Source organism: Miniopterus schreibersii (genome assembly GCF_964146895.1).
Source record: "Miniopterus schreibersii genome assembly, chromosome: 17".
Lineage (NCBI taxonomy): Eukaryota > Metazoa > Chordata > Mammalia > Chiroptera > Miniopteridae > Miniopterus > Miniopterus schreibersii.
This window is the reverse complement of record NC_138117.1, coordinates 7,730,268-7,745,307: the sequence shown is the minus strand read 5'-3', so window position 1 is coordinate 7,745,307 and position 15,040 is coordinate 7,730,268. Positions and strand designations below refer to the sequence as shown.

General features: G+C 35.8%; 1 protein-coding gene across 13 annotated transcripts in view; it reads right to left on the bottom strand.

The window, feature by feature from the left end:
* RIMS2 (regulating synaptic membrane exocytosis 2) overlaps positions 1-15,040 on the bottom strand; it is a 215,843-nt gene that overhangs the window by 160,086 nt on the left and 40,717 nt on the right. For all 13 annotated transcript variants that reach the window (XM_081117158.1, XM_081117172.1, XM_081117165.1 and 10 more), the window contains exon 3: positions 11,775-12,085. In XM_081117158.1, coding sequence (XP_080973284.1) covers positions 11,775-12,085 — 311 coding nt within the window. The remainder of the gene's footprint in view (positions 1-11,774; positions 12,086-15,040) is intronic.

Sequence of the window (15,040 nt, the reverse complement as noted above, 5' to 3'; positions counted from 1 at the left end):
AAACATTCTTTGGTGTTAAAAACGTTTCTTTTGTGTTTCAAAATTGGCTCTGAAGGCAAGGTCAGGCAGTTTCAAAAATGGCCTAAGCAATGGAACCATCATTGGAGTGAGCATTAAAATAACTTCTTTCAAAGAGTAAACAATATAGCAACTGCCTTTCTCAGAGCCTTACTTTCTAGGTCTCACCACACAACACACAGTCTTTCTCTTGGTACCCTCAATATCCCACAAGTGACTTCTTTGGCTTTTCCACTCCACTGCCACCTTTCACCTGCTCTTACTCATCCCTACGGGCTGAGAAGACTTTCTCTTCCTGAGAAGACTTTCTCTGACCTAGGTCTGATCCCCCATAATGCACTGTCACTGTGCCCTGTACTTGCTCTTCACAGCATTTGATAAGAGAATAACTATATATTTACTTGAAAAAAAAGTGTAACGTTTTTCACCCTCAGTTCCATGAGGTTAAGACTCACATTTGTTTTGTCTAGAACAGTGCAGAGTAGGTGCTCAAGAAATATTTGTTGACTAAATGGATGCCTAAATTTTACTGAAAAATTAATTCTTTTTTAGTCATATCCTATAAGTGAGATAGTGAAGCAACCACTCAAGGCTTACTTCGGTTCTGTGTTTATTTTAGCCTACCACATCACGTTATAAAGTTCATAAATATAAGAGCAACCAATATTTATAATCAAAAGCATTGTTCTATGGATGGACTTTGTTCTGAATATCCAGAATATTATAAAAATGTTTATAGCTAATATTTGCTTTAAATATTCTATACACTGCAGGCTCACAAGTAACAAAAATACCGGGAGCCTCTATAAGGACAGGAAGAACATGCACTTGGAGTCAAATGGCCTAGATTTAAGTACAGACTCCAACTCTAACTACCCATTACTCCTCAGGATGTTCATGTTACATATCCGGGCTATGGTTTCTTCATATGTAAAATGAGTTGTATCACTTACTTCATAGGGTTATTACTGTATTAAAACATGTAATGTATATAAATGCATTTTACAAACTCTATAAAGTACACAGTACTTGAAGTAACCTATCTACGGAATCTTAGAACTATCTAAGGAATCAAACTATTGGGACCAGAATTCTGACAATTATGTTCAGGTAGGTATCTTTTACTTATGATATTTATTCATGCAACAAATATTTAATGAATTTCTTTGTGCAAGGCTGTATCCCTCTCAGAATGTGAGGTCTCCGAGTAAGGTAGGCTCCATATTTACGCTGAGTCCAGCCGAGAGGCATTACCTCCCACACACAGTGGCAATCGGTTTTTCTATGGCTGTTCTACAATCTCTAGGACCTCACTGGAAATGACAATGCCAACTAGAGTTCTCACAGAAGAAGAGGCATTAAAGAAATTTTTAGCAGCAAAGGCAATTTCATTAGAGAAGATACCTAAAAAGCCATGTGTGGGATATAAAACTGAAAGCAACAAATGAGCAAACAAGAAAAACAAACAAAAATTCGTAGACACAGTGTGGGGGTTACCAGAGTGGAGGAGTGGGGGGAGGTAGTAAAGGGTAAGGACGGTCAAAGATATGATGACAGAAGAAGATTTGACTTCGGTGTTGGGGACACAATGCAATATACAGATGATGTATCACAGAATTGTATGCTTGAAACCTATGTAATCTTATTGACCAAAGTCACTCCAATAAATTTAATTTTAAAAAAAACAATCAACGCTTGATAAAGTTCAACCTAAAAGTAATCAAAAGAATTCAAATAGAAATAATAATAATGTAATGTATTTTTGCCTGTTAATTGGCAAAGTACTGACCAGTGGGTCAGAGAACAGGCACTCTCATACCATATTTATTGACAGGAATTTACATTGGTAGAACCTGTTGAGAAATATTTAGCAATAAGCAACCAAAACTTTAAAAATTTTCAAAATCTGAGAGGACACTAGAAGAAGAAACACCGAAGTGTTAGTGTTCATTATCTCTGGGTGAAAACATCACAATTTTTTTCCCATCGTACTTTCTGATACACTAGCCAAAAGACAGGCCCAAAGTTACCCATGGTAAAGAACTCCACAATTACAGTGAAATCATGAACCATAACAATAGTAAGTGCTGGCTTTTGCTCAGAGATACTCAAGTGACTCAAATACTAGATTTTTAGTTTTCCTGTGCTTAGCTAGATCCGTTAGTAATGGTATCCTCCCTTCTATCAATAAATCTTTTAAATTCTGTAATGACTCAAGTTGTTTAATTAATACTATGAAACATCCAAATAAAATGAGAAAATAAACCTTAGCACTAACATCTTTACATCTTCCTCAAAAATATATAAGCTTTTAAAATTATTTTTAAGAGTCTCGGTTTACAAATGCCTAGTGATTGAAGCTAAAGAAATCTGACACAAACTCAGAAGTTAAATGAAAACTAAAATTTGGGAAATTATGATCTTCTAAATTAATAACAACACAAGGTTGTTATTTATAAGGCACAAACACTCATGGTATATTTAAATTTTATAGTTTTAAAGATGTCTGGGTTTATTTGAATTTTTAAGAGTACCAAAACTTTTCTATTAAAATGCTCCATACATGTAAACATCTAAACGTAGCTAATCAAGAAAAAAAATGTCCAGAGTGATTATCTGCCATGAAGAGATTCCACCATTTAGAGGAAAGAGAACCAAGATCTCCAAAATCACCATTTGCTAAGTCTCTCCAGTCTCAGGGCTGCTAGTTCTGAGTATATACTCCCTTGATAACTATCAAGAGAGTCACTGAAAGTGACACCACAATTTCAGGGAGCAGTATGAATATGAATAAGCTCCGGCTCCATCTCTAGCAGCTACATCCACCATGAACCAAAGTATAAGGAACACTTATAGCCTTGGGACACCGAGTCCTCACACCTAAGCTTGCAAAACGCCTCCACACAAGGCGCCTCAGCTACCTGACAACTTGCAAGTATCCCTAGATTTTTTCAGTAATTGTTTTGAAGCACAGAATCACAAGCAGTAATTATTCAAATTCCAGATGGCACACAGAGTTGACCATTCTTCGTAAACACTTTTATTGGCTTCAAGGCCACCATACTCTCCTGATTTCCCTCCTATTCCCGTGGCTGCTCCTCTTTTCTCGCCACTCATTTCTCCTTTACCTGATGGCTTTATGTAGAAATAGTTCCCTGGTGCTTTTTCTTATACTGCACCCCCCACACCTTTCCTTCTCTCCACCATTTTAAACTTTCTTTTGAGTGATTTCATTTACTTGCTTAGCTGAAATCATTACCAACAAGCTGATGCTTCCTGAATTTACATCTTTAGCTGAGAACTCTCTTCTGAATTCAGAGTGGCATGCTCAATTGCATACTCATCTGTCTTTTTAGCTTTCTTGCATGCTCCTTAAATTCTACAACTCATCACCTTCCCCACCCTTCACCCGCAGCCTGCTCCTCCTTTAGCATGCTTTAGCATCCTCCGTCTCAGCAAGTTTTAAGATTATATGCTTGGTTACTTAAGAGAGAAATCTGAGAGTCATTTTTCACTTCTCTCTTGACCTTCATACACCAACTCCCACCCCTATGGCAAATCAATCATTATGTCTTATTGATTCAAGCTCCTAGATCGATTGAATTTCAAGTTCCGCCTGCGGTGGCCTTGGCAGGGCCAGACCAAATGATTTCACGGGCCATATACGGCCCGTGGGCTGGACATTCCACTCCCCCCCTCCCCGTTCTAAATGAAGCATAAATCCATCAACATTTCCATCTTGTTACTACAATTCTACTTTAAACTACCAAAAACTCTCTCCTAGACAATTTCAATAACCTCCTAACTTCTCTCTACATCAATTCTTATCCCTTACAAACCATTCTTCACACAACAGAATGACCATATAAAATCATAAATAATATCATATCCCTTCCATGTTTAAACAATGGTATCCTATCACATTTAAAATAGAATATTAACTCCCTCATTTTGCAGAAAGGAAGTAAGATGCATTTTTTGGTCCAGATGGTTGGTGACAGAGTTAGAATGAGCATCCACATCTCCTTATTCACAGGCCAGTACTCCTTACATAATACTACCATGTCTTTGACATTCAGCAACTCCTTATGGATGCTCTCATTTAAAATGCAAACTAATTTTACAGTTTGTAAGTGTCCCAAAATGTAAAAGAGAAAGGGTGATGTGAAAACACAAATGAGGTCAATGTAAACCTTGGAAATAAATGTTAAGTCCCAGATCTCATATTTTTGAGAGAATAAAACACAAATGTGGCCTAAAGCACTGAATCAAAATATATTTAGGTAAGAAGGGGAAATACTGAAATGAGAAAGATCAAACTTTCATAATCCTCCCCACTCATATGGCTCTGAATCTTATTAAGCAAAGTCAACCAGAAGAAACAGGTTTCTTACCACTTTCCAGATAAGGATTTTAAATCGTACCTCAAAACTTTTAACCATGCAAATAATTTCTATAAGTGAATTTCAGATATATATCACAGAAGCCAAAAGTTATTTCACATCACAATTTTGAGTCCATATATTCCACAGTCTTACAGTCTTAGTTGTATGAAAAATATAAACTTTTTCTGAGAGATGTAACTAAAATTTGTCAATCTTGCTCTATCAACACAAATCAGTTCTCATGCATAGAAAAAGAAGACTAAAATCGTTAAAGAGATTGGATAAACAGAAATTTCAATAAGAATTTGAAAACAGTATTCAGGAAAAATAAGTTGAAAACTAATTATCTACGAAACAGACAAACAAGAAACTACTCAGGTGGAACTATAGTTAAAAAAAAGAACTGAAAAGAAAAAAGTGGAAGGGGATTGCATCAGTACAGAGGGGAGGTTACCCTAAGTTTAATTTTCCAGTTCAACCACTGTGTAATTAGGTCAGCACAGTGAGAACTGTCCCACCAATAGCCTTCAAACCAACCTTGAAAGATCCAGACAAAATGCTCCAAATCATACCTTAAAAGTTCCAACCATGTCAAATGATACATACAGGCATATGCACAGAAGTAAAAATAGCTGATTCTAAGGAACAACAATTTTCATTCTCTACACTATTATTTTTTTGAAAAAAAATTAGAGAAGCCATGGATTACTAAAGAAGAAATCAACATGATTCTATATTAATGTTCCTAACGAAAAACTGCATCAATTGTAGGACAAAAACCATTTATTATATACTGAGCTATCTTGACATGCATGAGACTAATTCATTCCCCGGGATTTCTAGTGATAAAAAGGATCACACAAAATTAAAACAAAAACACTTAAGAGAAATATGCACTAATACCATTACTAAGTGACGCATACATATACACACACATAAAAATGAATAGATAGCAAAAATGAAACAATTGCTATAAATGTCTTACAAATAAAGAAAATACATTTAAAAAACTCCTCTTGAGTTTTAAACCAAATCTCGCTATGGCTACAGCACCTTTGTAAATAAAAGCTACCGTTAAAAGATGCCAGGATCATTTCAAGAAAAACCTTGTCCCAATCCACTACCTATTAAATGTTTTGCTACCTATTTCTCCTAGAAACTAAAGTCAGCAAAGATCTCTCTCACTTGCTTATCATGACGAGCAGAGGAAATAAAACACACAATCTCAAGGACATAACCAGAAACCAAGTGAAAATTAAGCAAGGAAGCTGTGAGTTCCATATGGATTCTGTTGTCTTACACAATCCTGTCCAGATACAATCAAATACTCTATGGTGATGGAACAGGAGACTCCTGAAAATCTCCAATCTAGCAATTCTAACAAATGCAGTCTAGTGACCTCAGGGAGGTCCCTAAGATTCCTTCATAGGATCTGCAAGGTCAAACCTATATTCATAACAGCACTAAAATGCTCTTTGCCTTTTGAATTCTCTTTCTCTCATGGGTATACAGTGGAGTTTCCCAGAGGCTGCATCATGTATGATATCTCAAGACACTGAATACAGGAGATAAAAGAATCCAGCTGTCTTCCACTAGATCTGATGTTAAAGGGGTGTGCAAAAATGTAAACTAATGCTGATGTTCTCACTAAATTTTCTTTTCCCCTTTGGAATATGCTATATTCGTTTCCTATTCCTGCAAAACAAGTCACCACAATCTTGGTGGCTTAAAAAAAATACATTTATTATCTTAGAGCTTCTATAGTCCAAGTATGGTTTAAAGAGTGTAATCAAAGTGTTAGCCAGGCCACATTTCTTTCTAGAGCTCCAGGTCCCTTTCCAAGCTCGAGTGATTGATTGTTGGCAGAATTCAGTTCCTTCTGGCTCTAAGACTGAGGTCCCGTTTTCCTGCTGGCTGTCAGCCAGGAATGTTCTCAGCTCCTAGAAACTCCCCCGCAGTTTCCTGCAGCATGGTCTTCTCACAGGCCTTTTCCAACATGATAGCTTACTTCCTCAAAGCCAGCAGAAGAATATCGTGCTTCCGAGTAAGACATAGTCTCACACAGTGTAAGGTAATCACAGAAGTGACTAGCCCATCATCTTTGCCATGCTCTATTAGCTAGAAGCAAGTCACAGGTTCCATACATACTTGAAGTAAGGGTAAAACTCATTGCAGGTCAATGTAGAATTTAGTCCACATAATATGATTAGTTACAATGCAGTGGGTTTATTGTTATTTTTAAATTAATTAATAAAGATATGTTTTTATTTCTAATATAGTAAATATCAATAAACATTATCCATATAAACAAAAGCTCTACGTGGTCCTTGATGATTTTTAATATTGTAAAGCAACCCCAAGACCAAAAAGTTTGAGAACCACTGCTCTAATCTAAGTTGCCTCTTATGTTTGCCTCCTCTTACATCTGACACATGATAAAAAATAAGAAAATCTACTTTCTTCAAGTAGTGTTCTTATTTTAAAACAAATAAGCAGTAGTCATGCTCCCAACATAAAATGAAATTTAAAATTGAGGAAATTATTCAAGTTATTCAGCCTTCCATAACATTTAGCTTGAAATTTTGAACTACAATCATTTATATTTTTAAATGTTTGACTATTCCTCACCCAATCCCATGCTTTCACAATTTCAGGGAATTGTAGGAGCAACCTATAGATTCAACACAATCCCTACTAAAATACCAATGGCATATTTCACAGATCTGGAACAAATACTCCAAAAATTTATATGGAACCAAAAAAGACCGAGAATAGCCTCAGCAATCTTGAGAAAGAGGAACAAAGTATGAGGGGTCACAATACCAGATATCAAATTATACTACAAAGCCATGTAATCAAAACAGCCTGATACTGGCACAAGAACAGGCATATAGATCAATGGAACAGAAAAGAGAACCTAGAAATTGACCCACACCATTACACTCAATATTTGACAAAGGAAGCAGGAACATACAATGGAGTAAAGACAGTCTCTTCAATAAATGGTGCTGGGAAAACTGGGCAGGTACATGCAAAAAAAAATGAAACTAGACCACCAACTTACACCATACACAAAAATAAACTCAAAGTGTATAAAAAACTTAAATGTAAGTCGTTAAACCATAAAAATCTAGAAGAAACCGTAGGCAGCAAAATATCAGGCCTCTCTAGAAGCAATATGTTTGCTGATACATCTCCTAGGGCAAGAGATACAAAGGGAAAAAAATTAAAGAATGGGAATACATGGAAATAGCTTCTGCACAGCAAAATAAACCATCAACAAAATGAAAAGGGATCCCACAATATTGGAGAACATATTTGCCAATGATACATCTGACAAGGATTAATTTCAAAAATATATAAAGAACTCATACAACTTAACAAAAGAAAGACAAACAATCCAATTAAAAATGGACAAAGGACCTAAATAGACACTTCTCCAAAGAGGACATACAGGTGCCAAGAGACAGATGAAAAAAGGCTCAAAGTCACTAATCATCAGAAGGATGAAAATTAAAACAAAAATGAGATATCACCTCATGATCCTGCCATAATGGCTACTATCAACAAATCAACAAATGACAAGTGCTGGCGAGGGTGTGGAGAAAAGGGAACTCTAGGACTCTGCTGGTGGGAATGCAGACTGGTGCAGCCACTGTGGAAGAAAGTATAGAATTAAAAATCGAACTGCCATTTGACCCAGTGATCCCACTTCTAGGAATATATGCTAAGAAGCCTGAAACACCAATCAGAAAGAATATATGCACCCCTATGTTCATAAGCAACATTATTTACAATAGATAAGATTTGGAAACAGTTCAAGTGCCCATCAGTAGATGAGTGGCTAAAGAAGCTGTAGGACATTTACACAATGGAATACTATGCAGCTGACACAGTATGGAGGGAACTGGAGGGTATTATGCTAAGCGAAATAAGCCAGGCAGAGGAAGACAAGTACCATGTGATCTCACTCATATGTGGAATCTAATGAACAAAATAAACTGATGAACAAATAGATCCAGAGACATAGAAGCATGGAACAGACTGAGGGATCTCAGAGGGAAGGCGAGGGTGGGTGGGTGAGTGGGAAGAGATTAACCAAAGAACTTATATGCATATATGCATAACCCATGGATACAGACAATGGTGTGGTGAAGGCCTGGGGGGGGTGAGGTGTGAGGGTGGGGTGGAAGGGGTCAATGGAGAAAAAAGGGGATATCTTTAATACTTTCAACAATAAAGATAAATTTTTATAAAAAGAAAAAAGAAAGCTGAACAATAAAAATAAATAAATAAATTTTAATTAAAAATGGGAAGGTCTCAAAAGTAAGCAAATAAATGACTTCAGCATATGTGTATTTAAAATCATAATTCTGGAAACAAAGTAGAATATGAAGAAAAGCAAATAAACTGAGAAGCAGGAAGCTGGAAAGAAAGCTAGACATGGTTAATGCATAAACAGGGCAGTGACAATATCCACGTTGGAAAGGAAGGGTGGAATACAAGAGCTATAACAGAGATGGAATTGGCCAAAACTTAAGTAAATATTCACTGAGTATGAAAATCAGGAGGAAGGGTATTAGAATAAAAATGCCTAAGTATCTTAATTTAGGAAGCAGGATCACTGATGTTGCAATCAGCAAGGCTAGGGAATGACAGAGAAGCTGCTACTTCGGGGGGAAATAGAGACTTCAGAATGTTTTGATTTTGAAGTATCTGTGGGGGAAAAGGTAAGACTGTACAACCTCCAGATGTAAATGCAAGTCTGGTACATGGAAATCTCAGAACCAGTATAAATATTTGAGAATATAGATATTTCAATAGGAAAAGCAATGTTACACAAGAAGTCTTGTTTTTCACAATTTCAAATGCCAACTTAATCCACTTATGGGTCTATAACCACCTCTGCAACTAATTCAAGTGGAATAATCACAGAATTGAAGTCTTGCTTTTGGGGTGCAACTTCGCCATCTGGTGGCAACAATGAATATGGGTTTATTTATTTATTTTTTTTCTCTTTTGGCTTTTTTTTTAAATTTATCTTTATTGTTGAAAGTATTACAGCTGTCCTCTTTTTTCCCCATTGACCCTTCCACCCCGCACCCACCCCCCCGCCCCAGGCTTTCACCACACTATTGTCCGTGTCCATGGGTTATGCATATATGCATATAAATTCTTTGGTTAACCTCTCTCCCTCCACCCACCCACCACCCACCCCCACCTTCCCCCTGAGATTCGTCAGTCTGTTCCATGCACCTACGTCACTGATGAACAAGAGGAGCTATCGGTTTGACTTATATGAGGTTCAGAAAGGAAGGACATCATTACAGCTTACAGTCATTGAAGTGTGCCTCTATCAGTAACAGCAGCCAGAGGCACTAGGCAGAAGAGAAAGGAAAACAGTACCCACATCTTGCTTTCCCCAGTGGGTTGGACTGTACTGTTTATTCGGGCTAGTACTCTGTCAAGAAAGAAGCACCACCAGATAATACTGGAGAGAGACTTGTTCTCATTACCACCTTTTCAAAGCTTAGAGCTATGTTTCCAGTTCCTTACAATGATGAATTAATTACTTATAAATTTGTTGAATTTATTTTTAACATCCACAACTTCCTAATAGTATGCATTCCACAACCTAAAAATGTATTACGTCACCCAGTATTTTATTATTTCCTTCCATCCTTCCTAAGCCTACCTTCTAACCTCCACAGGAGGCTATCTAACGTAGCTATCTAGTTTGGAAGAGTGAGCTGGTGTTATCTATGTTATTAAGTCGTTCATTTAAACCCTATCTCCACTGGTACCATCATTTTCTCCATCCCAGCTCGTGTACCTCGGCCATTATGGTTGCCATTCTACTGACCTTCTTGATGTCTAAAGTCCCTGTGTAGCAGACACTGCTACTGGCCCAACCAACACTGCCCCATCATTCACCATAGCAACATCTTGCTATTACATTTGTAATACTCTGCCCGAGTGCTTCCTCTGGCCACAGAAACATGCTTGGCCAGTGACTTCCAGAGAGTTAACACCCCCTCTCCTCCCCAGGAACAGACCTAGGCCAATATCAAAGAGAGTTATGGATAAATACCCAAGCCTCCTAGCAGATCATGTGCAGTAACTCTGAGGTCATGATACCGTCTCCTAGAAGTCTCAGTAAGACTGAGACACGATTGCCAAGAGGCAAACTGCTCTCGAATGCACCCAGTATTGTGTTCTTTCTCCTAACTGGATCGTTTTTCCACTCCCCTACAGGTGGTTCCCGAGACTGCCATCCCAATGAACTATCTACCCTCAAACCTTTGTGTGCTTGAATTCTCAATCTAAGATGGACTTCCGACCTTAAAATTCTTGGGTTCCTCAGATTCTGCACTGAGCTGTGTTCATAGTACTCCAGCCATCAGATCACCATGGACTTGCCCAAAGATAGAATTACATTGTTTGTTTCACTTTTTGCTAGTTTTCAAAAAACTGGTGCATCATCATTTTAGTATTCTCCCAAGACATTAGCAACACATCCGGTGATGACTTCAGGCACCATCTGAGGGCCTCCCAGTTAGATTACCTGTTATAATCGACTGCTCAGAACCCAACTGTAAAAGTATGATTCGACTTGTTTTTCCACAAATGCATGACTTCACACTTGTTCACACAGAAACATACCTGCCACTTCTGAACAATACATACAGCATAAACCAGGTTTTCCTTAAAATTTTTAATTCATAAAAAGAAATATGAAATAGAAAAATAAATTCCTTTGAAAATGTTCATACTCCTCCTTCCAAAAGTAGGAAATATAAGAACCATAAACACTACTTTTAAAAGTCTAACACTTTTATCATGGAGAAAGCCATAAAATTGAGCCAAAATTGTAATAACAGCCCATAGATATGTCAAACTCATGAAACCCTTTCATCTTTATTTACTTGATTAGAAAACCACCTCACCCTTCAGCACAGGGTAGAGCCTTTAGAAATACTGTTAACCTTCCCCACTCTCTTAACTCCCAGTTCCAGTTAGTCCATCAATCCGACCTCTCTAACATGTCTTACAACCATCTCCCCTTCATTCTCATGGCTCTTATCCCAGTTTCTTTCCTCAGACAATAATCTCTATCTTAAGTTCCCTGTTTTGTTTCACTTCTTTTTCTGGAAAATCTGATAACCTGACACTCCCTCATCAAACCTAAGACTGTTCAAACCTTTAACAGCTCATGTCCTAAACATCAATTTCAGCATTTATATAAAACATATGGACATTTACATTACATTTAGACAACTGGTTGCCTAAACATTTCATGTATTTTTATTTCTGTTTGGAATGAAGATTAAAAATAATGATGTTTACCTAAAGATTAAGCAAAATGTTTACCTGTCTGAAGCTATGTCACTGGCAATTTGGTGCTTCACTCCTGACCCATTTTTAATAGAATCCTGTCTTGTGAGCCCATGAGATCGACTTTTCTCCACTGCAGGTACAGATAAGTCACCTGGGGGTCCTGGGAACTGGGCCTGCTCGTGCAGTTTTGCTTTCTTCTCCTGCGGCGCCTCCTCGTTCCGCAGCCCTCGGAGAACCTTTGGATCAGGTTGCTGTGCTGTGTTAGACCCGCTATTATAGAACCATGCTCCTGATTTCGTGAGGATTTCTTGTTGTTTTCGGCACAAGTTACATACCCACATAACCTGCACATGAATACACAGGGAAAAGAAGTTAGTGTTTCCAAAAGTTAAAAACAAACAAAAAGACAACAATTCAAGCCAACAAAAAAGTATATGGTTATGGAGGGGGTGGGGGAACACATCTGTAAAACGTTCAACAATAAAGATAAATTTTTTAAAAAATGTAATCCAGATTAACAGCTACCATTAAGTCACATGCCCATTCTTTTAATTTTGCCAAAATAATTATAATAAAATAGATAATGCTTACTGGTAGTAGAAAAACAAATTATTAGTTCTTTATATGCATTCTTTAATTATTTTTTATTTATGTTAAGAGCATAGTGTAGAATATAGAAAGTGGATTTTGAGGCTAGACAGATTTGGGTTTAAATACCAACTTCAAGATTAGAAACTTTGCAAACTTCAACAAGGTACTAAATAGCTATAAAACTTAGTTTCCTAAATGATAAAACAGGGAAATAGGGAAGATAATACTAGCTTTCCTGTTTTAGGATTGTTTTGAGGATTGAAGATTAGAAAAATTTATATAAAATGTACAAGTGATGTATAATAGAATTGTACACTTGAAACATATAATTTAATTAACCAATGTCACCCCAATAAATTTAATTTAAAAAATAAAAGAAAATTAAAAAATAATAGCACAATGCCTAGTATACATTGGACTTTCAGTAGATTACTATATTAGTATATTAGGTTAATCTTCTATCACCAATTATATTATAGGCTTCCTGAGGGGATTTTATTTCTTTTAAGTAGCTCCTAATGGCTAAATAAAGCTAGGAACATTGTTGATCTTCAATAAAAACCTATTAATTGTTCATAGTTTCTAGTTGGACATTTTTTTAAGTGCACAGTTCAACAGTGTTAAGTATATTCACACTGCTGTGAAACAAATCTCCAAAACGTGTTCAGTTTGCAACACTCAAAATCTATAACCATCAAACAGCATACCCCCTTTTCTCTGACCCCAAAACCCTGGTAACCACCATTCTACACTTGATTTTTTAATATATTATGTTTTTCAGACTCCAGGAATCTAAGAATATCATAAATAAAATCTGTATGACCAGAAAATTTGCAACCTCTTCTGAAAAATATTTTTCAATTCATTAGAAAAAAATAAAATCACATATTCATAAAATAAAAGGTGAGTTCATATTTCAAGTGAGTGGTTCTGATGTTTTATTTATGTCAAATACTGAATCTTACACAGCTCTCCATATTGCTGAACATTTCCTCATAGTTTAAATAATTATAATATAGATAATCAGAGTAAATTAAAAACTCGGCATAGTGTTTCAACTAATAGAAGGGTAATTTTGTAAAATGTCATTTAAATTTTTTGCTTAATTGCCCTTTATTCCAGTTCATATTGTATGTGTTTATACCATACCACACAACATTGTATTTAACCATTTTTTTTATTTTGTTCTCTCTTTGAATTGTATATACATTTCTATTTTTCCACACAAAATTTAGAGCTCATTGCAGGCAAGGGCTCTATCTTCTTATAAATAATAAGAGCTTATAAATTGTAGAACAGTAAGACCTTCTAAATGCTTGCTGATTTGAATTTATTTGAAGTCCTTCTAGGGGGACACATGATAATAAAATGTTTTATGTTATTACATTAAGATTTATGTTTCATCGGTTTTCAAAAGAATTAATCATCAATAATGTCAATATATTTGACTATTTTAGTTTTTATAACTAAGAAAGTCTTTTATAGGAAAATAGCAAAATCTCACTCAATTTTTTTAAAAAATACCTCATAGTTCAGATTTCTTTTGGTTTGAATACACATGAAATACAAATATATTTAATCCATTCACGGTTTCAAAAATCAAATTTCAATCAAAATCTTCAGCCTTTCAATGCCATCTTGTGACAACTGCAGGCACTGCAGATCCCTTTCAAAAGTGAAAGGGGCACTAAATATAGAACCACAAAATAATGTTCAAATAAATTGTCTGAATTTCAACTTTTCTGTTTATTTTAAACAATTACTATTATTAAATTATATCTGCAAAGATGCTTTCTCCTCTGCCATGTAAGGTTACTCACAGGTTCAGGGATTAGGACATGGATATTTTTTGAAGGGCCATTTTCAGCTTCCTGTAGACAACATGAAAGTAGGATTGTATTGTCTATGGGACAATAGCACATATAGAAATGGACACATAGATCTTAAAATCTTAACCATCCAAATCCTAAATTTCAAATATACTGGGTGTCTCAAAAAAGTATATACACACTTTGAATAATTATTAATTCCAATGAGTTAAATCTGAAAAGAAAGAAACATCAATTGAGCTATCAGCTGTTAAAGTGTGTATACATTTGGAGGGGGGACACCCTGTATATGAGAAAGAAATGAGCAAGAGAAAAAACCTATCATGACAAAGGGAGGATTACAACAAATGCAAAAATAGTTCAATACTTAAAAAAAAATTCATGTAATTCACCACATTAATAGATTAAAATAGAAAAAAAGTGATGATACCAATAATAGAGAAAAACTATTAAAGCATTCATATAATGCAAGATTATTCATGTGAAAGTAAAATCTAGCAAACAAGAAACAGAAAAGTAGTGCTTAAAACTTATATGCTGTACCCACAAAAATTCTATATCCTATTTTAACTTAAGAATAAAAGGGAAGAGCTTTTTATTTAAAGTCAGACATTTTTAAAAATAAAAATAAAATAAAATCAGGAATGAATCCCCTGTATCTCCACTTCTATTCAGTACTGTCCTGGAGACACTGGCTTAGTAAATCTCCTACACAAGACAAGAAAAAGAAGATGAAATAAAACTATCCTTACCTTAACACCATTTGATTATGGCAGAAAATCCAAAAAAAAATCTACAAACATTAAATTATAAGGGGCTTGGTGAGTTTCCTAGATCAAAAATAAACAAACTAGCCTGGCCAGTGAGGCTGTTGGCTGA